The following is a 27,455-nucleotide window of genomic DNA, read 5'->3' as shown; positions in this document are numbered from 1 at the left end:
TCAACCTGTTCCTATGTGCCAATCCTGTTGATTCCTCCACCCTTTGAAGCAGCCTTATTTTCCACACCTTCCCACTGCCTGTCTCTGCTTTTCAGACCAGTCTCCTTGCCCAGAAAGTTTTCACTCACTGTATCTCCCAGGCTTAGTCTTCTTACTCTGCTTATTCCAGTTACCCCCCACCAATTGTCCAGCTCCATGTGCCATCTCCTTGCCCAGCCAGTTCCAGTTCCTCCATTCCAGCTCCTCATCTGTTCTCTGTCTCCCCTACCACTGACTTGCCACATCCATTCTTCCAGTCTGTCCTCCATTCCCACTAACTTGGCTTAGCAAGTCCTAGTCCCCCATTTGTCTCTCAGCACCCTTGCCCAGATATAACCTTCACCCCAGTTGCCACTTTTTCTCTCCTCCGTCCCGACTAGCCTCCAGTCTCAATTTCCACCCCTGCCCCTAGACACACTGTCCACATCTACTATTATCCTTCCTTTTCAGGTCCTTCTCTTTCCTCTTCTGCATTGGAATCAGGTGGATTCCTCTCCCATTCTACCTGGGCCAACAGGGAAATTGCTAAAAGCAAAGCAAAGTCAGGCTCAATGCTCTTAGGTCTGATGACCAGATCAAGGATGCCTTGAAGCAGAGCTGTAATTGTAGAGAATCTCCTGCTCATCCCAGGAGTGAAGCATGCCCAGAGCGGACAGGATTTGGGGAGAATTTAACTGCGAAAATCTAAGAATTCTCTACCGAACACTTTCAGTTTATCAAAGGCTTGTAAGTAGAAGTTTTGAGCAACCTTAATATATACACACTCACAGTCTTTAAGAAACTTTGATTTATTTAGTAAATATCTTCACTGCTGGAGTTCTTAATAGAAGTGTCCTTAACTGTGTCATTAACAGAATACTCAAAACAATCCAATCCACTACGTTAAAGCCACCAGGAAAATGATTGGATAGAAAGTGTTCTAACTTGCTTTATGTTTATGTTCACTAATTTAAACATTAATAGCTCATAAATGTGTAACTTATTCTCTTTTAATGTGGTTAGTTTTCTTTCTTCACTGAAGATTATTTAAAAAGCCAAATTTGATTTTTCAGATTTCCCAGATCTTGGGTTAAATATTTCAGTTGGAACATATGCAAACCACTTGCATGCCAATAAACTGAGTTAAGGCTCATTCCATTAGATTCACTTCTAGGCTGAGACCAGGCATGGAAAATATCAGCCGCGCAGGAACTTTTCTGACAATGTTATGAGCCAGAATGCCTCTAAATATGATTGGTTCAGTACTGACTCAGAACAAAGAATACCATGTTCTGAATGACACAACCACTTCATGCAGCATCTGGATTTTCCTCAGAGTTCCAAGCATTGAACTAGCTCAATCTTCTTTAGCTTCATTTTTGGCAGTGTCACAGCTTGAAGTCATACAGCAAAATAAAATAAAATAAAATAAAATGTCTGGCACAAATGGGATTACCTCTTTTCCCTGTATAGAGTGTGAAAGGATCAAGCTGTCCCTGTGAAGGAAGCCCTTCTGATCCTGTGTAAACCACTGTCTGGAAAAAGATCCTCAGCTGGTGCAAACAGTACCAGCTTCATCAACTGAGAACTACCCTGTTCTTGTTTCTAATATTGCAAGGTGGTAGAAACATCTGAAGCTGTGTTCTTGACTGTCAGCCTATGACATTCATTTCCATACCACGGATTAACTGAAGTAAGTTCATAAATTGTGATGAGTTGTTTCCAGCAGGTGAACTGTGTGATAAAGAATCTGACCATGTTGGATCAGATTCTCTGGTCACACCACCACTTTGTACCATTCAAGCAGGGCAAAGTAGCTGATCTGGCCAGATATGGCTGATGGAGAATTTTCCTAGTTGAAGAGTAACTCTCTACAGATATAGTGATAGAAATGTAGCCGTGTTAGTCTGAGGAAGTGGGTCTGGCCCACGAAAGCTCATCTCCTAATAAACCTTCTTGTTAGTCTTTAAAGTGCTACTTAGTCCTGTTCTCTACAGATATGAAAGTGACAGACACTACTTCTCACCTTCTTTAATTTAGGGTTGCAGGTGCAGGATCAAGGAAATACATTTGGCTCCTACACGATATCTCCTCCATATCATGCAGAGGTCTGGCGCAGAAGAGAATTTAGCCTGATCTACTATTTGAAAGCTTAGAGAAACTACAGATGAAAGAATTTTTTTTCTGTCTCATAGGAAAGTTTGACATGTTGACATTTGGCTTTGGCCCAAATGAAAACTCCAAATTGGAATTTCTGCAGTCAGACATAAGGGTTAACTCACATGGATCAAAATACAAGACTGAGGCCAGAGTCTCATCTTCAACTACATGATGTCAAGAGGAACCTTGTCTGGCTCCAATACATTACAATCCTAAACATTTTCCTGGAGCTTACAGAAAGCATGCACTTCAACTTACAGGGGCAGATACCACCAAGTAATTATGACTAATAGAACAAGTAATATTAACAATTGCAAAAGAGAAAAAGAGAAGGAGGCATACATGAACAGGAACTATTCAATACTGATAAAGATCTGACAATAAAGATTCTGCTAGCACAGGACAAAGTACATTTTGAACACTGCACAGAGTTCTGAAATTGTCACTGCAAGTCAACTGAATGACTGCAGATGTTGGTAACAAATGAGTCTCGTTAATTTAGCTATCCAAAAGATAATGACTCAACTTATTATGGGGAAAGAGGAAGAAAGCAGCAGCCTGTAAACAAAGCTAAAATAATGAGATTGCTACAATGTCAACTCATTGGAGAACAAGCAGAAAAGTTTCTGAAGCAAACGGCTGTGCTGCTTACTTCAACGTAGTCTAAAAAGGGGCAATGATAAAATACTATCTCAGAATGTTCAGAAATTGCTTACATGGCTATTATACTTGGCGGCTGTGTTTCATCACCTCTTTTTACATGGAGACTGAAAAGGCACCCATAGGATGTATGCTGTGGGTGTGTTTTTGTTTTATTTCATTGTCAAAAGCCACCTTAGTCCCAAAACCCTTTGTGGGTGGAAAGGACTGAAGTATTGCAGTCAGAAAGAACCAGGGGTAGTTTGAGATGCTATGAGAGGATCCTGGGGCTTCTGAGTGCTATTGGGGAGAATGATTGAGGGGGCCAGTGAGGGGTTATATGGCAGGAGCATGGAACCATTTAAATGCCTACAAGATGGCTGGTTTTCTAGCATAGTTAAAAGCATAAAATGGTTTTGTGAGGGGAAAACCCTGGTGATCATTGTGGAGACCTTGTGGCCCTTGTAGGTCCAGATCCACAACCTTTTGCACCCTCACAGTGGTGAGAACCACAGCAAGCTAAGGAGAACCTACTCCAAATTATAGGCTCCATAGTAGCTCCTCAGCTGATGGAACTGGGACAGTTTGGAGTCCGCTAGCCCCCAATGTGTAGCCAGTTAAAAGCCTGGTAATGGACAATCTGGGTGGGGGGCTGATAGCAATTTTTTCCTTTGTTACAGTTAATAAAAGCTGTGGTGTGTCACTTAAAATCTATTCACTTCTCTATCCTCATTTTGACACTGTGTCCAATTTCCAGACTTAAACGGAGCTATAACGCTTTACCTCAGCTAGGGATTTGCTTCCTCAGCCCGTTAAGGGATCAGTCCTGCAGTGCTGACAGTTATAACTTACACTGAAGTAACTGGGGGCATGTCTACACTGGGAAGTTATTTCAAAATAACTCTCCTTATTTTGAAATAGCAAGCAGAGCATCCACCCTACCAAGCCTGTTATTTTGAAATAAGGGGCTGGTTATTTTGAAATAATAATTCCTCCTTGTGATGAGGAATAAGCTTATTTCAAAATAGTGTCATGTAGACATAGCCTAAGATATTCTTAGTAAACCAAACAATATATGATAAAATTTCATTGCTACCTGTGGGATAAAGGTGTCAAAGAATTTGGAAAACTGTGTAAAATTAACTTATTTCAACTTTAACAAAGTACTGTAACAAAGTAACTGCCTGCCATTAGGAAATTTCCAGTTTCCAGACTTAAATGGAACTATAACACTTTATCCCAGATAGGGATTTGCTTCCTCAGCCTGTTAAGGAATAATTCAGAGAGATTTAGGAACACAAAACCCACCAAAAGGCAAAAGGGTTTTGACAATTTCTCCATTATTGTGCAACTTTTTAGACACGTAATAACTGGTAATAAATTAAAAATGTGTATCATGTTAGTTCTGTGAGATAATTACAGAAACAAGAACTATGAATTCACAACATACAATGAAGTGTGAATTCTGTGTGAAAAAAATACTGGGCTGAAAAAAATACATGTTAGTTCTGTGTGAAAAAAATACTGGGCTGAAAAGATATAACTGAATGAGTACAGACAGTACTTTGTACTTTCCTGTCACCTATTTTTAATGCATTCTAAAACTGCGTCTGTTAACTTTTCTACACAGTATGCTAATGCTGTATCATAATCCAGAAGTACAGCAGGATTAATGATAGAGTTAGAAATGCACATGCAGTATATTTTAGAAATGTCAGTGAAAAGTATAAAATCTTCTTTTCTTACTGCAGAAATGCTTGGTTTATGAAGAATATGATTTTATAGAGATGCAAAGCACATAGAAATATGATGGACAAAAAGAAATAACAAGATATGCTTTCATTTGATGATTTCTTTGGATTTAAAATCCAAAACAAACACTCCACAGAAACATCTTTCGGTTCCAATCCAGTTGTTGAAAAACTTTATTCTTCATTACAACCTACTGCTTCAATCTGATTTTTAAAAGAATTAACAACGCATTGTTGTAGCAGTACTTTGAAATTTCATATACGCTATTATGGAAAATAAAGTCTGCCTAAGGCAGCCTGTAACAAAGTGCTTGCTTTTCATCTCTGAAACTGCTATTCCAATCCAGGCTAGACCTCAGTGATCAAAACATCTTTCAAATCTGATCACATGTGAAGGAAATCAAAATAAATAAATTCATTGGGTCTGTATCTAAGGAAGATGAAATGTGTTTCACAATTCAGTAGTCAAAGATCTGCCCTGTTAAACTCTAAGACTGGAAACAGAGGTCAGAATATGAAACAATTTATGAATTAATAAAATGTTTAAAATTAGTGGACAAACTCTGACCCCAAATACAAGTTGTTTAATGTTAGTCTCAACTGGCACAAAATTTACAGTTTCTGTAAGATCTACTGCGCGAGCTCTCTTCCATTCCCAACACAGAGGCTATGGCAAGGGATAGACTGTTGCGCTAGGAGTTCCTGGCTTCTGGAACACCTCTTGTGTTCTACAGCAACTGGTGCAATGGAGGCAGCCTTGAGGCTCCTCTTAATTCCTTGAGTTGCAACAGGACTGCATAGCTATAGAGACAGATGACTAAAAGCCACATTTCCTCTAACTATTTTAATGTTTGGTTGCTCAGAAACAAAATCTTTCTATGCTGGCAGAAAACAAGTACGTTCTCCTCTTTTTATCTATGAAACTAATATCCTGTTTATAAATCCCAGCATCAAACAGAGTTCCCCCTCGGAATCTGCTTATACAATCTTGTATATTTGTGATATGTCATTTACTGGGCTCCCACAATACATTGCACTGGTTTGTGTTCATTAAAATATTTGCTGCTGGAAATGATTACAAGCAGCTACTATATTTCTTTTGTCAGATAACATTATTTGACATTATCTTATGGCAACCCTATAAATAACTCAGGAATCCTATCCTCTGCATTTATCGATCAACAGTATTTAAAAAGTATAAATAGAAGATACCCTAGAGCAGGGCTATTCAACACGCAGCCCGTGGGACATATGGAGCCTGCAGCCCATTTGTTTGCAGCCTGCCGTGCAGTTTGGATTTACCCAGGGCTCAATACGCGGCCCATGGGTGGGATCCTTTGAACATGGCCTCACATGCTCCACAACAGCAATGCGTTCTTAGGAGGGGTCAGTATTGAAAAATGAAAGTGGATGGGCTGGCTGGAACAGACGGGTACAGGAAGTCAGAACAGGGGTACAGGGAGAAGTTTCTAGGAGTGCCTGGGCATTGTGGGAAGTGCTTTGTATTCATGCCCGTCAGTGTGAAAAAAGCTATCTGCATATATTTGCAAATACATTTGCATGTATATACAACCACACTTAAGTTGCGGACCTCAGCATATGATGTGAGTATCATTGTGGCCCCGTGCTTCCAAAGTTGAGTAGCCCTATCCTAGAGTGAAGACAAGGACACAATTCACTGAAACCCTTCACTAGTATTTTTTAGTGTAAATGATCAAATGGAGTCAAATGGTTGTATGGGAAGGAGGTGGATAGCCTTTGGTGGGGACAGAACAAGCTAGGAACTATTTAGAAAAGCTAAAAATACACAATTCCATGGGCCCAGATTTAATGTATCTGAGGGAGTTGGCAAATGTCACTGTGGAACCTTTAGCCATTATCTTTGAAAACTCATGGAGATCGGGACAGATCCCGGATGATTGGAAAAAGGCAAATGTAGTGCCCATCTTTTAAAAAGGGATGAAGGACAATCCAGGGAACTACAGACCAGTCAGCCTTACCTCAGTCCCCAGAAAAATCATGGAGGGGATCCTCAAGGAATCTGTTTTGAAGCACTTGGTAGAGGGGAAAGTGATCAGGAATAGTCAACATGGATTCACGAAGGGCAAGTCGTGCCTTACCAATCTGATCAGCTTCTATGATGAGGTAACTGGCTTTGTGGATATGGGACAGTCAGTGGATGTGATATACTTTGACTTTAGCAAAGCTTTTGATATGGTCTCCCTCCCACAATATTCTTGCCAGCAAGTTAGGGGAATACAGATTAAATACATGAACTGTAAGATGGATAGAAAGCTGGCTAGACTGTCAGGCCCAATGGGTAGTGATCAATGGTTCGATGTCAGGTTGACGGTTGGTTTCAAGCAGAGTGCCCCAACAACCTGTTCAAGGATCAGTTTTGTTCACCATCTTTATTAAAGATTTGGATGAGGGGATGGATTGCACCCTCAGCAAGTTTGCAGATGACACTAAGCTAGGGGGAGAGGTAGATACACTGGAGGGCAGGTATAGGGTCCAGAGTGACCTGGACATATTAGAAGATTGGGCCAAAAGAAATCTGATGAAGTTAAACAAGGACAAGTGTAGAGTCCTGTACTTGGACAGAAGAATCCCAAGCATAGTTACAGGCTGGAGACCAAATGGCTAAGTAGCAGTTCTATAGAAAAGGACCTGGGGATTACAGTGGATGAGAAGCTGCATATGAATCAACAGTGGCCCTTGTAGCCAAGAAGGCAAATGGCATATTAGGGTGCATTAGGAGAAGCATTGCCAGCAGATCCAGAGATTATTCCCCTTTATTCAGCTCTGATGAGGGCACATGTGGAGTATTGTGTCTAGTTCTTGGCCCTCCAGTATAGAAAGGATGTGGACACATTGGAGAGGGTCCAGGGGAGGGCGACCAAAATTATTAGGGGGCTGGAGTGCATGACCTATGAGGAGAGACTAAGGGATTTGGGTTTGTTTAGTCTGCAGAAGAGAAGAGTGAGGGGGGATTTGATAGCAGCCTTCAACTTCCTGAAGGGAGGTTCCAAAGAAGACAGAGAAAGGCTGTTCACATTAGTGATGGATGGCAGAACAAGGAATAATGGTCTCAAGTAGAGGTGGGAGAGGTCCAGGTTGGATATTAAGAAAAACTATTTCACTAGGAGGGTGGTGAAGCACTGGAATGTGTTACCTAGGGATGTGGTAGACTCTCCATCCCTAGAGGTTTTTAAGTCTTGGCTTGACAAAGCCCTGGCTGGCTTAATTTGTTGGGATTGGTCCTGCCTTGCTCAGGGGGCTGGACTTGATGACCTCCCGAGGTCTCTTCCATCTCTATGATTCTATGAGTCATGAATAAATGAGAGGCCCAAGAGGAATACTAGCCCCTTGTTTCATAAACAGAGGTCAACTGTTCATACTCCTACAAGCCAATAACCAGATTTTGCAACTCTTAGGGTACATCTACGCTAGCCACCTAAATCGATCTAGGAAGGCTAATGAGGATGACCGGAATTGCAAATTAAGCCAGGGATTTAAATATCCCGTGTTTGATTTGCACGTTCCCAGCTGGTCGCCATTTTAGAAATTGACTAGCCCGAAGTAACTTCCCACGTCTACACGTGGCAGTGAAACGGGCTTCCGATTTAAAGCCCTTAATTCAAATTAGGTGGTAAACCTCAATTTCTAAATGACAACTGGCTGGGAACATGCAAATCAAGTGTGGGATATTTAAATCCCAGGCTTGATTTGCAATTCCAGTTTCCCTCATTAGCCTTCCTAGATCGTTCTATGGGGCTAGTGTAGACATACCCTTAGTCACATGTAATGTTCACTCGCACAAGTAATTTCCTTCAAGTCAAAATGGATTCAACAAGGAAGCAATACTTGAAGAATAGGATACTAGTGAAACACAATGTTTATAGAGAAATCTATTACTTCTTTTTTCTGTGCAGCTTGGAAATATCTTATGTAAATTCCTTTTCTCATCCTATCCAAGTCCTTTGATCAAAAGAACCTAAGAAAGCATATTTCACCAAAGAGAGTTCATGTAATCTCCAGAATCCTTTTGAGTGAAATAGTTTTCTAATCTACTATATATTTGAGAATATTTGTGAGTCTGTCCATGTGTCTGTCTGTTTATTCAAGAACTGACCTAAATGGAAAGAGCTCAGACCACCAAATGTGGTATACAACTTCCTCTTACTAGAACTTAAAGCAAGATGAGGGTTTGGTTGGGCCCAGAAAATGGGATGTGCTTAGAATGGGATTGCTTCTCATGAAACCATACAGAAAAAGATAGGATCACCAGGCTTGGGGCACCCCCTCACACCCTGCCGGAGACTGCCTCAACTCCAAGCCACCCATCCACCAGGAAAAGGGGGCTGAAGGTCTCCCCCCTCCAATTCCAACATGGTCATTGATAGCTGTTCCCCTTCATCATGGAGTAAAGGCAAAGTGTACAGCTTGCTGTATTTGTCACTCCGGCTGTGCCCGCTGGAACAGAAGTGGCCTTAGGGAGGTGCTTCTCATCTGGTTCCAAGCAGCTGCAGGTAGAGAGGCCATGGGTAGTTGTTTCACCCTGGGGCGGCCTCATATTGAACCCCTCATCCTCAGACCCACTCCAGAGCAATGATTTAAATGAAGAAAAACAAATATTAATTGACTTAAGGAACCACGCAAAAATGGATAAATAAATAAATAAACAACTCATTAGATAAACTAATCAAATGTGTTCCCTCTGAAAGACTGCATTTTCTCTTTCAGGCTTCATGTCATGCTTGCTGATGGTATGGTAGTAGAGTTATACATTTTACACTTTCACATCATTATTTTCAGTAAAAGGGACTAACCAAAGCTTATACCAAAAAAACACATTTGAGACTATAAATACATATTTAGTCTTACTGTGTTAATAATTATTTATGCTATTCCAAGTGAAACATGTTATTGAATAATATATGGACAGTAACTAAAAAGACTGCAGAAATGGATATTTGATCTGTAAGTGCATTCGCATTTCAAAACCTGAGTTACTTTAATGTAATACGCCTACATTTCCCACAAAGAGGGGAGGATATATCTTTATGAATATGTATTGAATAATTGTTTCTCTTCTGTTACTTATTGTATAATAAGTCCCATGTGTTATTCCTACAACAGAGAATGTTTGATGAGCCTTGAATTTACTTCTCCTAAATCACAGACTCCTGCATTATGAACTAACCTCAGACAAAAATTATTCTTATGTTCAGGCACAAAATTTCTTGTACTGAAATATATAGTAAAGTCAGATTGAAAAATAAAATGCTTAGAAGCATGCAATGCCATGACAATGGCTCAATATCTATTTTTTCAGTTCTGTAAAGAGTATTAATTTTAATAACATTTTCCCACAGGTACAAAAATTTTCAGGACTTTTTGATGTATAATTTAGGTAATCTTACTACAGCTCCTGCTGATTGCAAAACTAGTAAGTACCAGCTTTATCATATTTTAGTAGGTTAAATGGTGGTGTAACCAAAAATGGTAAAGATCAAGTCAAAACTGGTGGAGGTGCAGGAAAAGGTCACTTTAAAATACTTTCAATATACAAAATAACAGATACCAAAATGTTAGATGTGTATGCACTAAAATGAAACATCAGTTTATGTGGACTAGAATACTGGCAGATAGACAAAATATTCTATAATATGGGTATGGATTTATTTTTCCTGAAGACACATAGGTGCATTAAACCCTTAGGCTAGATACAAATAGCAGCTTTATATCTATCCTAATACCAATGAAAGCTATTGAATTGTAGCACAGTTCTCATTAAAATAGCTTTAGTAGCTCAAAACCAGAAGTAGCTGTTTTACAAGCCATTTTATTTCACTGATGTCATGAAGACCACTGGAAGCAGTTCCATTACCACAGCAAGAATTTGCTTTGCATAAAGCTGTAATCATTTCTTAAGGAATCTTGGCACCCAAATACCAACATAAAAGTTAACATTAACTGGGTGCCCAGGTTCCTTAGGAAACTTTACTGATCTCAGTCCAAATTTCCTGCAACTGTACTTTGAGATAAATGGAATAACTTTTTATCTAGCTGACAAAAGCACTCCCACAGAAATGAGATACATTGCTATATGGGCACCCAGGGTGACTTCCCAGAAAATAAACATTACAAATTCAAATCAGAAAGAACAATGAAGAATAGAATATTTCCCTTTCTTCTTGCCATATGTGAGGCACTACTGATAGGATCATGACAAAATAAGACATGGTAAGATATAATGAAATAATATGGCAGATTGCACTTTAAGGGTGTGTCTAGACTACAGGGTTTTTTTTCAAAAACGTGGCCTTTTTTCAAAAAAGCTTCCCCTGCATCTAGACTGCTGCCACGTTCTTTCAAAAGTAAATGTAAAGAATGTGGCAGTTTTTTTGACTGCGGAAAACCTCGTTTTATGAGGAAGACCGCCTTTTTTCTAAAGTGCTCTTTTGAAAAAAGGCGCTATGTAATGAAAACTGTGCTTTTTCGAAAGAGAGCATCCAGACTGCCTGGGTGCTGTCTTTCGAAAAAGCGGCTCGCTTTTTTGAAAGTACCGGTTGTAGTCTAGATGCTCTTTTTCGAAAGAGGCTTTTTCGAAGAATAAGGTTACTGGCTTTGGGGGCTTTTTTGTGTTTTGTGGGTTTTTTTAATTTAGAAGGCAACACAGAGTTTGACTAAATACATTTCAGCATAGATATGATTCATGTGACAATCTCAGCTCACAGCCATGGGCAACTATTATAGAATAAAGCTCTTGAACAGAGACAAAAAGATAAAAAGGAAGGAAGTCAATGGCACGCTTTGGTTAAATCTTCTACTTGTGAAGTACCAAACTACACTGTTGTCATCATCATGCAGCACTATGGGAAAAAAATATTTCCAGAAAAATAATATCATGCCCATAGGAGCAATCAAATGGAGAAAAATGTTATATATTTCAAGTATATACTAAGACTACACTCTGCTTTCCTCTCCAGTAAATACAGAAATGTAACCACACAAGTAGAGCTATAGCAATGATTTTCCTTTCACTTATGACAGGAAATATAAATGAAAGGGAATCAGTCCCACAGAGCTTCAGTTGCATATAGATCTTGATCCACTAGACAAAGAATTTGCAGTAACAGCACAAGAAAACAACAGCTTATGAATATTATTTAGTGCTTGGCTTTCTTTTCTCTACTAATCAAATCACAGTCTTGTCAAATGGCAAGAAAAATGTTACCCTAGCTTTACTCTAGCAGTTAATCTCTGAGACTGATAATGGTTTAGTGATATGTTAAATCAGTCCTCCAGGAACATTTTAAGGGACTAATTTTTTTAAAAAAAATTCCTACCATCTTCCATGTTATTTTATTTTATTTTATTTTATTTGGTGCTCTGCAAAAGTTCAGAAATTCCATATTTGTATTGCTCCCAAGTCAATCAACAGTAAAACTACTAATGAAATCAATGGGAACAGTTAGGACAATCCTGATCACTTATGAAAACTTAATCCAGCATGTGCTTTCAGATAATGGATGCATCATCCAATACCTATTGAAAGAACTTGATTGTTACGTGCATCAAAGCTGGTGCTAATGGAATTAAAATAGAACATGTTTATTTTTCTCTTTTCTTATATGCATTTTGTAAAAAGAAGCTTGATTAACTGTTAAGCAAATTAAAATTTCTGGAATTTTCTAATGCATTTTTTTCACATTTCCTAATACATGTCTTTTAAACAGTATGAACAACTATTTCAGATGTAGCTGCAGGTAACTGAAATATCTCAAGGTCATAATTTTTCCCATGTTTTCTCCTTGCTCACTGATGGCTGAAAGAACTCTGTCTTTAAACAAAACCGCAGCATGCCAGATAGCTTCAAAGTGAAATAGGTGGGGATGCTATTACATTTCATATTTCCAAACATAATGACAACCTTCTTTCTGGCCTGACAGAAAACCACCATATATATTATAGAAAGAGAAACATTTATGAGAAGTAGAAAATCATATTCAGCACATTTCAAATCCATTATTGTTTCCCATCCCCCTACCCCACCCCCCACGCTAGTTCACTACTCAAGGGAGTATATTACAGGGACAAAACAGAAGTGCAGAAATTATTGCCCCAGGAGCACCTTTCTAGCCTTGATACATGTGTAACTACCATCAGAATAACGGGGAGAATAGGCCACTAATCTCCAAAAGGACATTTTTTTTGCATGTCTTAATGAGGTTTATAAATAGACAAAGCTCTTAGAGTGATGCCTTTGCTTTCAAATTAACCCTCTGATGTTGCTAGACTGATTTTTTGATGTCATGGGTTAGTGCAAAATGTAGTTCAATTGATGTGGGAGAACACAACCTGCCCAATATCAAACAATTACACTTTGACTTGTTTAATTAACAAAAGGTTGGATCATCAATTATGTATCTATTTTAAAAGAGACCTTTCCTAATTTTAATAATTTTGGATGATAGCAGAGAATAAAAAACTGTAGCTTTGCTGAGATCAGACCTGTAGTACGGATAAACTTCAAAGACACCTGAAACACTAAAATAGATCTTTTTGTAATAAAATTAATCTTTAAAAGTTTGAAAGCAACATAGCTTAAGAATAATTTCTCTTTTGCACACATGTCTTCCTACCTATTATATCTGATACGGGAACAAGAAACTAAATATCTGCTGTGATATAAATAAAACAATAGATAATTAGCCCCCCTGTGCTGTATTAAACGAACTCATGACATAATATAAGGAAATGAGTTTTGTAACTCATTCTAGGTTATTTTCTCATAATTGCAAAACCAATTGTATGTTTTCCACATACACACATCTCTGCATACTATGAACAGAGAGTGGCCAAAAACAGCAATATCCTCATCTGGTTTCTGGAATCAGGCAAAACACCTCACTTTACTGGGAGTCAGTCAGGAGAAATGACTACAGAATTTGATCCTGTGGTGTAAACTGTGCCATTCCAAATCAGACAGGATCAAATTCTGCTTCCAGTCAACCACGCAGTAAGAGGAGTTGAATGGCAATTTTGGCCCAAATTCTGCACATGCAGATACAGTTTCAAAGGATCTCCTTTGAGATTGTGGTCACTTAATTTTGGGCACTCAGACGGTAAATGTAATTTGCAAAGGAAAAAGAGGCCAGTACCTGTACTTTGAAGATACATGTTCAGTAATGAGTGGATGCTCAGACTTACTTAGCTTCCACACATTGAGATTTTCAAAAATTCCTTGGTTATACGGTGTTTTATTTGTTCTTACCAACATTCACTGCAAAGGTGCTGCAAAGCAATTCAACTGTCTTTTCATGCAGCCTGTGGGCTGTAGGGACAGTACAGTGACTTCATCAACACATGAATCGAAAGAAAAACCTCAAATGAATGGGAAGAGGGTCAATAGTTTTAAAAGTGATGTTAAAGCACTTGTCCTGTGTTTCACTTATGGCATAACAATATTCAACGTTTCATGTAATCTTTGGGCAACAAATACTCTCATAATTTACCTGCAATTTACCATGTCAACTGTTAATTCCTGAAAATGAATTGCTAGGTTTGATGCAAGAATTGGCTTAAGAATAAATTTAGTGTTATGGTCAGAGCACGAAGGAGACAAAACAAAATAAAAGAGATTTGCATCCCTGTTTCATTCTATTCTGTTTGTGAAATAGTCAGTTCTTATTTATTCATTTAATTTGATTAGCACAGAAGATGAAGAACCTCTACTTTGGATCGTCTTCAAATTTTTCTTAAGATGTACACAGTCCTGTAAAATGAGCTTACGCAAGTATCTCTTATGACTTTAATCAATACATAATTTTACCAAACAAGCCAATGTCACTTCAGACACACAAAGATTTCTATTTCCAAGAAACTTGCCAAAACATGGCTTTTTAAATGCTCAATTTGATTCTTTTCTCCATACAGTTCTGTCACAAGGAAGGCGTAAGGACTTGATAAGGAAGAATCATTCAGGGAACAACAGACAGGAAACCTTTAGGGTGCATCTACACAGCACCCTTACCTAGAAATAAACTACACAGTTTGTGCTACGCAAATTGCGTAGCTTATTTCGATGTTATTTTGAAATAGCTTAGTTTGAAATTTGGTGCTATCTACACAGTGCCAAATTTCTAAATAAGGCGCTATACTGAAACTTCCCTTATCCCTCGTGCAATGGGATTTATAGGGATGTTGGAATATCGAGCTCATTATATTTCATCATAACAGGTTTGCTAGAGATATCCTGCAATTGCTCTGCAGTGTAGATGTAGCCTTACTGTGCAACGTGGTTGTAGAGGGATTTGACCTTTCTCTGTTATGGTGAGAATTTAACTTGCTTACTGTTTTCTTCTTTCATTCATTTCATTTAATTTGTTAGTCTGGTAACATTTTTGCTTTTCTACTGGTTGAATCTCTCTAGTCCAGTACCCTTGGGACCTGATTGGTGCTGATCCAGAGAATTTGCTGAAATACAGGTGGTCGGTATTGTTTTGTGGCATTACCAACACTTCCAGTGCTTACGGGGCTCTTAGAAGACATTTAGGGGTAAATTAGAGCTAAACAACAGCACTGAACACTGAGGCTGGGTATGTCTACACTACAAAGTTAATTCGAACTAACAGACGTTAGTTCAAATTAACTTTGATAGGCGCTACACTAGCGATCCGCTAATTCGAACTTAATTTGAACTAGCGGAGCGCTTAATTCGAACTAGGTAAACCTCATTCCACGAGGACTAACGCCTAGTTCGAATTAACTAATTCAAATTAATGGACTGTGTAGCCACTTAATTCAAACTAGTGGGAGGCTAGCCCTCCCCAGCTTTCCCTGGTGGCCACTCTGAGCACCACCAGGGAAACTCTTCTGCCCCCCTCCCGGCCCCGGAGCCCTTAAAGGGGCACGGGCTGGCTCCGGTGCCCATGCCAGGTGCAAGCCTGCCAGCACCCAGCCAGCAGACCCTGCACCTGGCATGGCTTGAGCCAGCCACCTGCTGCCATCCAGCCCTCCACCTCTTCCCAGGACCAGGCTGGCGGCTCCCGGGAGCCTGCCCAGGTCCGCAAGAGGCGGGCGCCCGCCTGGTCTAGTGCAGACATCATGGACCTCATCCACGACCTCTGCACTAGGCACAGGAAAGTGGCCATCTAGGGCAGGATAGCTGCCAGCCTGGCCACCTAGGAGCAGGTTGGCATGAAAATCAAGGTGGTCCACTGAGACCCCCGACCCTGAGCCCTGAGCTTAGAATGGCCGTACTGGGTCAGACCAAAGGTCCATCTAGCCAAGTAGCCTGTCTGCCGACAGTGGCCAACACTAGGGACCCTGGAGGGGATGGACAAAAGACAATGACCAAGCCATTTGTCTCATGACATCCATCTCCAGCCTTCCACAAACAGAAGGCCAGGGACACCATTTCTACCCCCTGGCTAATAGAACTCCATGGACCCAACCTCCATCACTTTATCTCACTTCTCTTTAAACTCTGTTATAATTCTAGCCTTCACAGCCTCCTGCAGCAAGGAGTTCCACAGGTTGACTATTTGCTTTGTGAAGAACAACTTTCTGTTGTTAGTTTGAAGCCTGCTACCCATTCATTTCATTTGGTGTCCTTTAGTCCTTCTATTATGGGAACTAATGAAGAACTTTTCTTTATGCACCCTCTCCACACCACTCATGCTTTTATAGACCTCTATCATATCCCCCCTCAGTCTCCTCTTTTCTAAGCTGAAAAGTCCCAGTCTCTTTAGCCTCTCTTCATATGGGACCTGTTCCAAACCTCTGATCATTTTAGTTGCCCTCCCCTCTCCCACCCTCTGTCTTCCCCTCTCCCACCTCCTTTTCCCAGTCTCCCAGAGTTTTGTTCAATAAAGAGAGTTTCTATTTTTGAACACACGTGTCCTTTATTTTGTACATCAGGAAGGGGGGCTAGGGAGGGGTAAGTGGAAGGAGGTGAGGGAGGAATGGGGTACGAGCCCCCGATGGGGAGAACAGGGCTGGCTCTGAGGCCCCTTGGGGTGGAAGCTCTCCTGAAGCCCTTTGATTGACCACCCCTCCTCCGGATGGCAGCCTGTGGCAAGTGTAGCCGGGTTGATGGCCGAGTGCTGTGATGTGCCCAGTGTGGGCACTCAGGGCACTCCAAGCGGGGAACCTCTGAGAACTGTCTGTCCCAGATGGGTGTCGGGTCCCTTTAAGCACAGCTCTCGGCTAGCCTGAGACAGCAGCTCCACGCTCTAAGTCCTAATCTGTTGCCCTGCCGGCACTGCTTCCAGCCATCCTTTACCCCAGTTCAGGGTCCACTCAGTGTGGACATGCTAGTTCGAATTAGCAAAATGCTAACTCAAACTAGTTTTTAAGTCTAGATGCGCTAATTCGAATTAGCTTAGTTCGAATTAACTAATTCGAACTAAGTTGGTTCGAATTAGTGCTGTAGTGTAGACATACCCGCTACGTCTACACTACAGACTTCTTGCACAAGAAGCCTTTTGCGCTAGAGTTTTTGAGCAAAAACTTCTTGCGCAAGAGCACGTCTACACCTCAAAGCACATTGCAAAAGCAATGTGTTTTTGTGCAAGAGAACGTCCACGTTGCTGCATGCTCTTGCGCAATGAAGCTCTGATGGCCACTGTGTCAGTGGCAATCTCTGTCCAGGAGACTTACCAGCCAGCAGCCCATTCCTGAATCAGACTCCCAACCTGCTCATCCCCACACAGGCTGCAGCCATGTACTCTGTGAAGAACTACGAGCCCCTTGTGCTTCGTAGCTGACTGTTATTGAAACAGGCAGCTCCCATTGGCCAGTTTCTGGCGAAAAGGTGTCCAATGGGATTGTGCTGGAGGCAGAAACAGTTCTTAAAGCCTTCCTCCCTCCCTTCCAGGACTCAGTTTTTAAAGTGAAATCGCCCCACTGCCACGTTCCTGAGCAGCATGCAGGTGGGGCAGGGCAAGCAAAGAGGCTGCCTGGGCCTCTCTGAAGCATCTGTGGGCCAGATCCAGTGGCTTGGCAGGATGGATGTGGCCCACAGGCCATATTTTGCCCAAGTCTTCTATGTACAGACCAGGTGATCTTCCCTTTACTAGCGACTTCAAAGTCATTTTTATAAAAACAGGGAAATTGTTATAAAAACAGTGTAGAGGTGAAATTCCCAGCTACTTGACAGCCTGAGCATCCCTAACATGAACAGAGACAGTGTCTCATGTTGAGATACTAACTACTTCATACAATCAAGTCTCCCCTAAATAAAAAGGCAGACCTCGCACTAATCTCAATGGGTAGTAGATGTACACAGGCATGCTAATGGGGGTGAGGAGTTGGGAGGGGAACGTGCTCAGGGGTCCTGGTCACTGCCACAGTAGCTCTGATGTAAAGTGTCTCTTGACTGAAAGACATTTTTGATATGCCCCGTTTAGGTTCTCAGGCCAGGTTACTTGGCTCTGGAACCTCCATGGGGCATGTCAAAAGTGTCTTTCAATCAAGAAAAGATGCTGCAGTTTTCCCTAGAGCAGGCAGGTTAGTTCCAGGGAAAGGAGGGGAGAAGGGACAGTGCTGGACTTGCCTAGCACACGTCTGGACGGGGTGGGGGGAGGGATTGTGGCCCTGGCCGAGGGAGAAGGGCAGGGGGTCCCGAATTCTTGTTGGTGTACCTATAGAATCCAATTATATTGGTACTTAACTTTGTACTGTAAGCATGACAAATTCAGCCTCAACTTAGAACATTACAACAGTCATCCTAGGTCTGAACACTAAAAATTATACCTATCAGCCTCTTTAGAAACTAGCCATGCTCAACAACCCATCAGTTCTATTGTCAGAGGACCACATTTTACCAGCTTTTAGTGACTATATGATTAGTTACGTGTCAGATTATTCTTTCCTAATTCCTTTACTTCTCACTAAATCTGTTTGCTGATTTGAAGTAATTGGTATCCTTTTAAAATTACACTTCCACTATGCTAACAATAAATAATAATTAGAAGATATATAAAGGGCTTTTCATAAGAAACACAAAACTCTTGCATTATAACTACTGTTATAATATCTACCATTTCAACAGCTTTAAATATCTGTTATATACACAGCTATTTAAACAATAATATTGCTTGAGCTCCAAAAGTTCTGTATTCCACCCTGAAGGACTACTGTGCAGGTATGTTACATAATGTGTCGGGCAACTACTGTCCTTGTCAGAAAAGACTGAAAAAACATGTGTTATAATTATAGATGACTAGAACTAGCGGACACATTATAATCTATGAGGAGATTAACACTGCATATAATTAGTAACGTGATCTGAACAAGGTATATTATATTACAGACACCGGAATAAGTTCTTGGGAATGTGCAGGTAAAGCAGACTGGGTAGGATTAATCTGAGGCACAGTAAGTGAATTGGAGAGATTCCAGTGACTTCAGTATTCATTGCACTAGGGAAAGCTGCATTTACTGTCTTGTGCATCTTGTGCTAGGAAGAGGGGAGATCTTGATGAAGGAAGAATGGAAGAATCCATTATGGTAAATGCCTAGAAAAGAGGTCTCAAACTCATGGCCTGCGGGCCATCTGCAGCCTAAGCAGTTCCACAATCTGGCCTGCACATGGCTGCCAGCATGTGTCCTTGGGGATAAGGGGAAGTGTCTGTACCCCTCCCCCAAGTCTTGCCCCCAGCCCTTCTTTTCTTTCACTTACTCTTCCCTATCACACCTCTTTCCTCAAGCCCGCTCCCCAGGGGACATGGCCTCAGGAAATACTGGGAGCCTGATGTAGGGCAGTAGAGGTTGGCCCTTCTGCACTCCCTGTGGCAGTGAGAGCCACAGGGAAGTGGAGTGATGCAGCAGCCTCTGCTCTGCCGCCATCTTGCCAGCCTAGCCCAGTTGCTCTGCTTCACTGGGATGGTGGGAAGTGGCGTACCCCTGCCCTAGCGCGGGCTGACTTGGGGGATGGCGGCAGAGTGGAGGAGGCAGCTGCATAGCTCTGCTTCCCCACTGTTTATGCCGCTGCAATGAGGGCAGGAGGACTCGACCCTTGCTGCTTGCCCCAGCCCACTTAGGGCCCCATGGGCTAATCCGAGTATGGAGGTGGTTAGAACTGCTGGGTCAGCTGCCATGGATCACTCCAAAGTGTAGGGCCTGTGGTAGCTGCAGTAAACAGGCCTGTGAATGGGATGGCTCTGCACTCAACTTCCTTGTGCCACAGGGACATGCCAGCAGCGGCAGAGCTGGAAGCTGATCTACCCCTACTGTGCTACTGGTGGTGGCAATGGGGACCCCCAAGGGAGGGTTAAATCATGCAGAGGTAGCAGGCAGGCAGGGCTGTGGAATGCACAGGGGAGAACACACGGGCCAGCAGGTGGGCCCGGGAGATGGTGTGGAAGAGGGAACATGTGGAGACCCATTCCTAGAGCCATGCTGGAGGGAAGTGTCCACTGACCCATGAGGAGGATTTGAGGACTGGCACTGGCCCCAAGGTAAATTGAGTTTGAGACCTTTGCTCTAGAATAGCCTTTTCATGTCTGCTTTTCCAGGTTTTGAACAAATGCACCAGCATGGACAATCCCAAACTTTCAAAAGTATTTTCTGCTAATCAAATTAATCCATAACCTGGGATTTTAAGACCATCATCATAATAAAGTCATGAGAGTTGGCAACACTGGACTATGCACAAAGGGCTGGGAAGTTGCAAGCTACACTAAGAACTGAAAAAATATTAGCCTAGGTATCTCTCAGACCCATGCACCCTCCCATTCTTTTTGTGAGGGTCTAGAGAAGTAAGAATAATATGATGCTATGGACTCTTCCATCCAAATATGTTAGTTAAGATCTCTCTATCCTGAAAATGAACAGAAAACAAAGCTGAGTTCTCTGTACCTAATTCATCCCTTCAGAAAAACACTGAGTAATCACAGCATAACCTGCCAGACAACAAATTTGAGTTTTGCTTGATCAAATGAAAAGTATCCAAGGGTATGTCTACACTACCTCGCTAGTTCGAACTAGCAGGGGTAATGTAGTCATCCGCAATTGCAAATGAAGCCCGGGATTTGAATTTCCCGGGCTTCATTTGCATGAAGCCGGCCGGCGCCATTTTTAAATGCCGGCTAGTTCGAACCCCGTGCCGCGCGGCTACACGCGGCACGGGGTTCGAACTAGCCGGCATTTAAAAATGGCGCCGGCCGGCTTCATGCAAATGAAGCCCGGGAAATTCAAATCCGGGGCTTCATTTGCAATTGCGGATGACTACATTACCCCCGCTAGTTCGAACTAGCGGGGTAGTGTAGACATACCCCAAGAGTTTACAGTCCTCCTTTGAGAAGGCCCTCTCTCTACACTTACAGATCTGGGGACTGTTGCCTCAATTGTTCCTGACCTTAACTGCTGAATTAAAGAGAGGCTGTTTCTCGGATATGAGAACCTAAACCCTTGTTAGCTACACAGAGCAAAACCAAAACCAAGGAGCAGAAAAGCAGGAATGATAAGACTTCAGGAAGCCTGGTTTTCAGATACAAGCACTTGAAGATTCCATGGTCCTAGAAGACTGGCCCAAACAGCAAAGATGATGTACACCATGAATATTTTAGCTATTCTAACTTATTAAATCTTCATAGAGAGTCAAAAACTGAGCATGATTTTCAGACTATTATGCTAACATATGTGTCAGAACAAATGGAAATTTTTATAAACATCCTTTGAGTTATACACATATTAAGTCTTTGTAATGAGTCACATCCTGGAGAGAAGGAAAATGTTTGCAGAACTGTTTCACAGGAAAGAAATCTCTTTTCTGATTGTCATGCTTCTGTAAAAGCAAATTAATCCAAAATGGACAAGAAAAATTGAAATGGTACAACTGAACCATCTTAAAATCAAGTTAGCTGTTAGGTAGCCTTGTTGATCATCAGCAGGCTCCATGTGCTAGTTCATTTTGAGAATAAGTCACAGAAGAATGTTATAATGGAAAATCTTGTGAATATGATGAGGCTATTTTGTACAGGACACTAGATATTCAACTGGAGAGAAAAAAAAAGATGCCTCAGTCCAGTCTCATTAACATTTTGTCCTACATTATTGGCAAGAAAGGGTACAAGTCAAAATCTTTTCAGAGATTTTATTCTATTAAATGGAAAACACAATTTTCAAATAGTTCTGGTACCTTGTGGGAAATTAACTTATTCATCAAATTTGAGACTGCATCAATTTAATGAAAATGTTAATTTTGATAAAGATCCATCCAAAATGAGAGTGTGAACTAATAAAACCTTTGTTAGCTATAGCAAAACATTTCAGTAAATACATCTTTAGATTCACAATAAGAAGATATATGGATGCAAACTAAATCGAGAAATATACTACTGAAAATCACGGCAATGCTTTGGATGTTGAACTTAAACAAACAAGGGCCTAAGTTGGAGACCTAAGTCACATAATATTCTCAGTGAAGACAGTAAAAGATTTGCCTGAATAAAATGAACAAAATCTATAAGGTTTGGGCCTAAGAGCTGAGTCTTCTGTATTACTGGATAAAAAAAAAATCATTGTACATGAGAATAATGTATTATCCATTTATTAATCTGTCTATTACAATAAGTCACTAGACATATCATTATGAAATCTGAAATTAAAAAAACAGTACATGTACTTTTATTACACCAGTTATATTTTGAAGCATGGCATAAAGGAACATGTTGTACAAATACTAGTATGTTTATTTTTTAACATGAAGCTTTGACTGGTCTCAGATCAATTACAATAATGCCAGTAGTAGAGAAATATTTCACATTGAGAATCAAAGAGAGAAAAAGAGAATATGCTAGCTGACTATACTTTCTGGGCGCATTTAAGAGAACTAACCAGATAATATAGCATTTTCCCCCTATGTTCTCAATTGTTTTTGTCTAAATGTCATATTTATTTTCCTAGTTCAATCCGCATTTGTGGCCTTTTGGGCCTAAATTTATGACAGATGGACTGGTCTCTGGACCATTTAGCAGTGTATTCCTCTCTGTGTGCTTTACATATCCATGCCTTGGGTTGTAGTGCCATAATTTTCATCACAGCAGTTGTTTCTGCTTTGAGAACTCAGCCTGGGAGCCAAATATTTACAAAAAGGATGGATCAACCATTGTGTATTACCCAGCCACAAATTACTGACTCTGTTCAGCATTATTACTGACAGTCACTGACGCCTACAGCTAAGTTTGGGAAGCCAGTATTAGCAGAACAGGTATGCTAAAATAACAGGAGCTGTGAAGAGATAAGCAACTACATACTAACACTAAGCTTAATTTTTCATTCGATACTCCAAGAATTTGGAAAGTGGTCAGGGGTTGCCCTCTTCCATGATATTAATGGAGGGGATGTGGGGTCCAAGATGGAGGTTGGGTGAAGGAGGAAGTTGTGACCTGGCGCAGGGAACTGGGGTGCAGGAGGGAGTACGGGGGTTTGGCTGTGACCTTAGGAAGGAAGGGGCTGTGACCTGGGGTAGGAACTGCAGTGCTGGAGGAGGTGCAGGGCTTTGGGTTGTGACTTGTACAGGAGAGGGTTGTGATTTGGGGGACTGGAATGAAGGGTGTGGGAGGCAATATGTGTGCGGGGGGAGGGGCAGAGGGTTGTTTTCTCAGGCAGGCTCTCATGGCAGGGGCCATGTGCATTTGTAAATAACTATGAGCCTGAAGGGAGGAGGAAAGGTACTTTATTGGCTGCCTGTTCTTCAAACAGATAGCTCCTTTTGGCCAGAAACGAGCCAATGGGATTGTGCTGGGGTTGTGTTAGTGGTAGGGACAGTTCCTCCCCTCCCATGCATTCATCCCCTCCCATGTAGCTCGCAGCTGTTCAAAGATGAACAAGGCCAGCAGCTGCTTTTCTCAGCAGCATGTGGGGAGGTGGGGGGAGACAGGGAGCCTGCCTAAGGCTCCCCACTGCATCCATGGGCCAGATCTGGTGGCTTAGTGGGCTTATTTTGCTCAGCCCTGTACTAGCAGAAAACAAGAAAATGAATCAAATATTTTAAAAATGCTTTAAATCACGTGTATGTGTAACACACACACCTAGCGTGGTTACTGAGTACTGTAAGTGGCACTTAAACCACTGCAACAGTTAAGATCAAGAGACCTCTACAGCATGAGCTAGGAGCCAACTGGCTTCTAGCTCAGATGGTAGAGGCTCCTATAGTAAACTCCTGAAGTCCCAGATTCAAATACACCTTGGTGGTGGTTACGTGTACATATGTCCTATTTCATAATCTTAATCAGTATAACTCCCTGTTTCTGCTTTTGAATAACTGGAAGTAAAATCACTGTGCTGTTTAGTGATCATTTCCGGACAAGATCTCTATTTACTGAGCTTGGATATTGAAAAGCACACAGCAGCTAGTAAGTCAAAGTACAGAAGTAATTTTACTGTAGGCATAAAGACCTGTACTGGAGGACTGACAAATACCTGGTGCAGAAAGGCCTTGAAATAAACTCTGCTGTTTTGAAATAAAATATTGCATGTACGGATGTCAAAGTACTTGCTTGCGGTGGGGGGAGGCGGAGCGCAGAGGCGGAAGGAAAAATTTAGTGTGAGTGAGACAGAGTGATCAGTACAGGAATTTTGAGTGTACATAATTAGGTCTAGACATGAGTAAGCATGACACATCTAAGCATGTTTTGAGGCAATGCTGAAATACAGTCACGTATTAATTCTGAACACTTGTGTTAAAAATTGGAGTTTTATCAGTAAATGTTTCATTGTCTTTTAATTTTTCTATCACTAATATTGTGCTACAAATCCCACTGAAAACAGTGACCAATGTATACTGCTTTTTTTTGTATACAATAAAATGTTCACTCTGAAGCAAAGTGGAAAAGGGTAAATCTTATCAAATAATGAATGTATAAGGAAAATGTGATGTGAAATGTAGAAGCAATATAGTAACGAAGAAGTAATCTGTCTACTGGATACAGACTAGGAGTCAGGAGACATAAGTACTATGCTTAGATCAGCCACTGAAGTTGCTGTCTGATCGCAGGCATCTGATCTGTCTGTGCCTCAGTTTCTCCATTTCTAACATACGGCATCCATTATAACGTTTTGTTGGCCTATGGATAAAAAGAATTATAAAGTTGGTACTAGTGCTGTTGTATGCTGGGTTTATTATTAATTATTATTATTATTATTATACCACAGAACAATGAATAATTTTGACTTCAAAATGCTGTGGCGAGAAAAAGTTCTCCCAGAGGGACACACCCACTTGGACCATGAGAAAGAGCAAGCCCAAGAAGCTAACAGTCCAGTCCGACAAACAATGGCATGTAGTAGTGATAAACTAAAGAATCGGAGAGTAGAGTTAGGCCATAAAGAGATATGCTTCAATTCTCGTTTTATCCAGTGTCCTAATTTAAAAGCCTTATTATAGAAGTGAATTGAGATTTAACATTTTCCCCTTGATCTCTGTAGAACTAGATTTTCTTTTTATTCTTTATGTTTGCAGCTTGTTACAATAACACAGTATGTATTGAAGTTTTGTACTGTATTATTGTTCTGCTCTAAGGTTGTATTGGTTTTTGCAGAGATTACCATTGCTTTTTTTCGCACAGCCAAAGGAGTGTCAAAGCAAAAATACCCATAATGTCCCTTCAGACTTTCTGATCATTTGTTTGCAATCCTGAGATAGAAGTATGACTTTTCTATGTTCATTATATAAAAAGGTTGCAGGTTAGTATCTTTGAACTGATGCTCACTCACTGAGTGCAAACACAGAACCTCTTTCAATTCCTTACTCAGAGACTGGGCTATATGATTGGTACAATAAACTTTAGAAAATGTTTCTAATACCGCAAACATCTATTAGAGTAACATAATGAAGTGGTGGCACAATAGGTTTAATAAGTGTTCCCTTTCCCATGCCATCTGACATAGTGTGCAAGCTTTGGTGCTTGGTAAAATGTTTTAAGAAATCTCACATTCAACCATTGTAAAAAATCAACTAATTAAGCTTCACATTTGTGATAATACCCTTTTATCTTCTATTGAAGGCTGTTACAAATTTCACAAGACTCTAGGATATCGCTGAAGGATCTGTCTAGGCAGCAAACAAACTCTTGGAGAGATATTTGAGCTTTTTGAAATTACTATCTTGATCTTTCCCCACTCAAAAAGCTGTTTTAGATATATTTCGTACTAAGTGGAAAGTCCTCGAAAAATACAAGTGTTCGAATTACATGTAGTTTTATTCCACTGAACATCCTACAAATTATTAGAATGTAAGAACCATTATTTTATGATATTGCTTTTCTTATTATTATATCCTTTACTTTGGCTTAGCCAAAATCTAGATTAATTTTGGGTCAAACTATAGATCTACTAATTATCAGGCCCATCTATACCAGTAGTGGGCAAACTGTGGCCAGAGGGTTCTATGTGAGGCCCCTAAAACGTTTTGTTAATTTTCACACAGTTGCAGGGTTGATAGATTCCCCCGGCTATCATAAGTGTAGTTTTTTTCAGATCACTACTACTAAAGTGAAACCCACATAAAGCAAGGGCACATGAAATGAGGTGCATGCTTACTACACATGGCATTAACTGTGAGGGCCGTGGATTCCTTTGCATCCAATCACAGCGCTGCTACGGTTCAATCAGCACAACCTGTATGTTCTAGGTACGCAAGCAAAGTTAGCAAAACTACCCTATCCTGGAGGGGACAGTCTTCAGTATAACAATCTTGTGGCTCACGGAGATGAAGGAGGGGCACTCATGTGTCCCACTCACTAGTCTAGATTACCGTCGCTGATCGTCTACCAGGGACTCCGTTAACTATCATGGGCAGCTCAGAAATATGGGCAGATCCTGCCATCCTTACCAATGTTGAGCATGATTTTACAGTCAGCTTTCAAGAGACTACTTGCAAAGTTATTACTCAATCTAAGTATGGGTGGCAAATGCTAGCACATTTATTTAGATCAATACAAGAAGAAGATGACATGTACCATGGAAGCAGAAGATAAAAGTTACCTTAGAGAAAGAGTGAAAAAGGAGATAGAGAGTTGTGATAGCTGTAAGAGAGAATGAGCCATGAGATGGAAAAGCTTTAAGGAAGAATACTAGGTCCACAGAACTTTATTGAGATACCTAGCTGTGGGAGATCAGGGAAACTCAAAGATGTGTCGGGTGTATGTTTACAATATAAGCACTACTGTGACACAGTCACAGCTGTGGCATGTCTAGTGTACACGCAACTGCGACAGAAGTAGTTCTTCCACTGACCTGCATCTAGCATGGGGTTAGGTTAACCTTACTACATTACACAGGGCATAAAAGTTTTCACAGCCCAGAGTGATGTAGGTAGATTAACCTTATCTTTAAGGTTAGACCAGGCCTTAGACACAAAGTGTGGGATTTTCAGAAATGTGTACGGCTGTTAGGCACATCTGCCTTCACTGAAATTCAGTGGAATTTGCAGTTGTCTCACTTTCTTAAGTGCCTTGGAAAATCTCAGACACTGTTTACATCAGGGCTACTCAACTTTGCAAGCCCTGGGGGCCACAATGATACTCACAGTACATGCCGAGGGCCACAAATTAAGTGTGGTTGCATATACATGCAAATATATATGCAAATATATGCAAATAGCTTATCTCACACTTACAGGCATGAATACAAAGTTTAAGCCTTAAACTGTGGTGTTGGACCCAAAGGTGGCCAATGTAAGCCAGTTAGCACCTCTCGGACTCTACCCACAAGGCTAAGCAGCCATCACTTCCCACAATGCCCCGGTGCTCCCGGCACCTCCTCCCTAAGGGCTAAAAATGACGACACTGTGAACCTGTCTGTTCCAGCCAGCCATCTGCTTGTGTCTTTCAATGCTCACCCCGCCTGGAAGACGCCTCTCCATTGTGG

General features: G+C 41.0%; 1 protein-coding gene across 4 annotated transcripts in view; it reads right to left on the bottom strand.

The window, feature by feature from the left end:
- PCDH11X (protocadherin 11 X-linked) overlaps positions 1–27,455 on the bottom strand; it is a 1,122,530-nt gene that overhangs the window by 153,215 nt on the left and 941,860 nt on the right. The window contains exon 7 of one of the 4 annotated variants that reach the window (XM_075940735.2): positions 22,168–24,652. The exons of the other annotated variants lie outside the window; for them this stretch is intronic. Coding sequence (XP_075796850.1) covers positions 24,618–24,652 — 35 coding nt within the window. The 3' untranslated portion in view covers positions 22,168–24,617. Of the gene's footprint in view, positions 1–22,167; positions 24,653–27,455 lie in introns of those variants that run through there. 4 annotated transcript variants of the gene reach the window in all.

Source organism: Pelodiscus sinensis, chromosome 13, assembly GCF_052426305.1.
Source record: "Pelodiscus sinensis isolate ZL-2025 chromosome 13, ASM5242630v1, whole genome shotgun sequence".
In the NCBI taxonomy this organism is placed as follows: domain Eukaryota; kingdom Metazoa; phylum Chordata; order Testudines; family Trionychidae; genus Pelodiscus; species Pelodiscus sinensis.
This window is presented reverse-complemented; position numbering and strand designations above follow the sequence as displayed.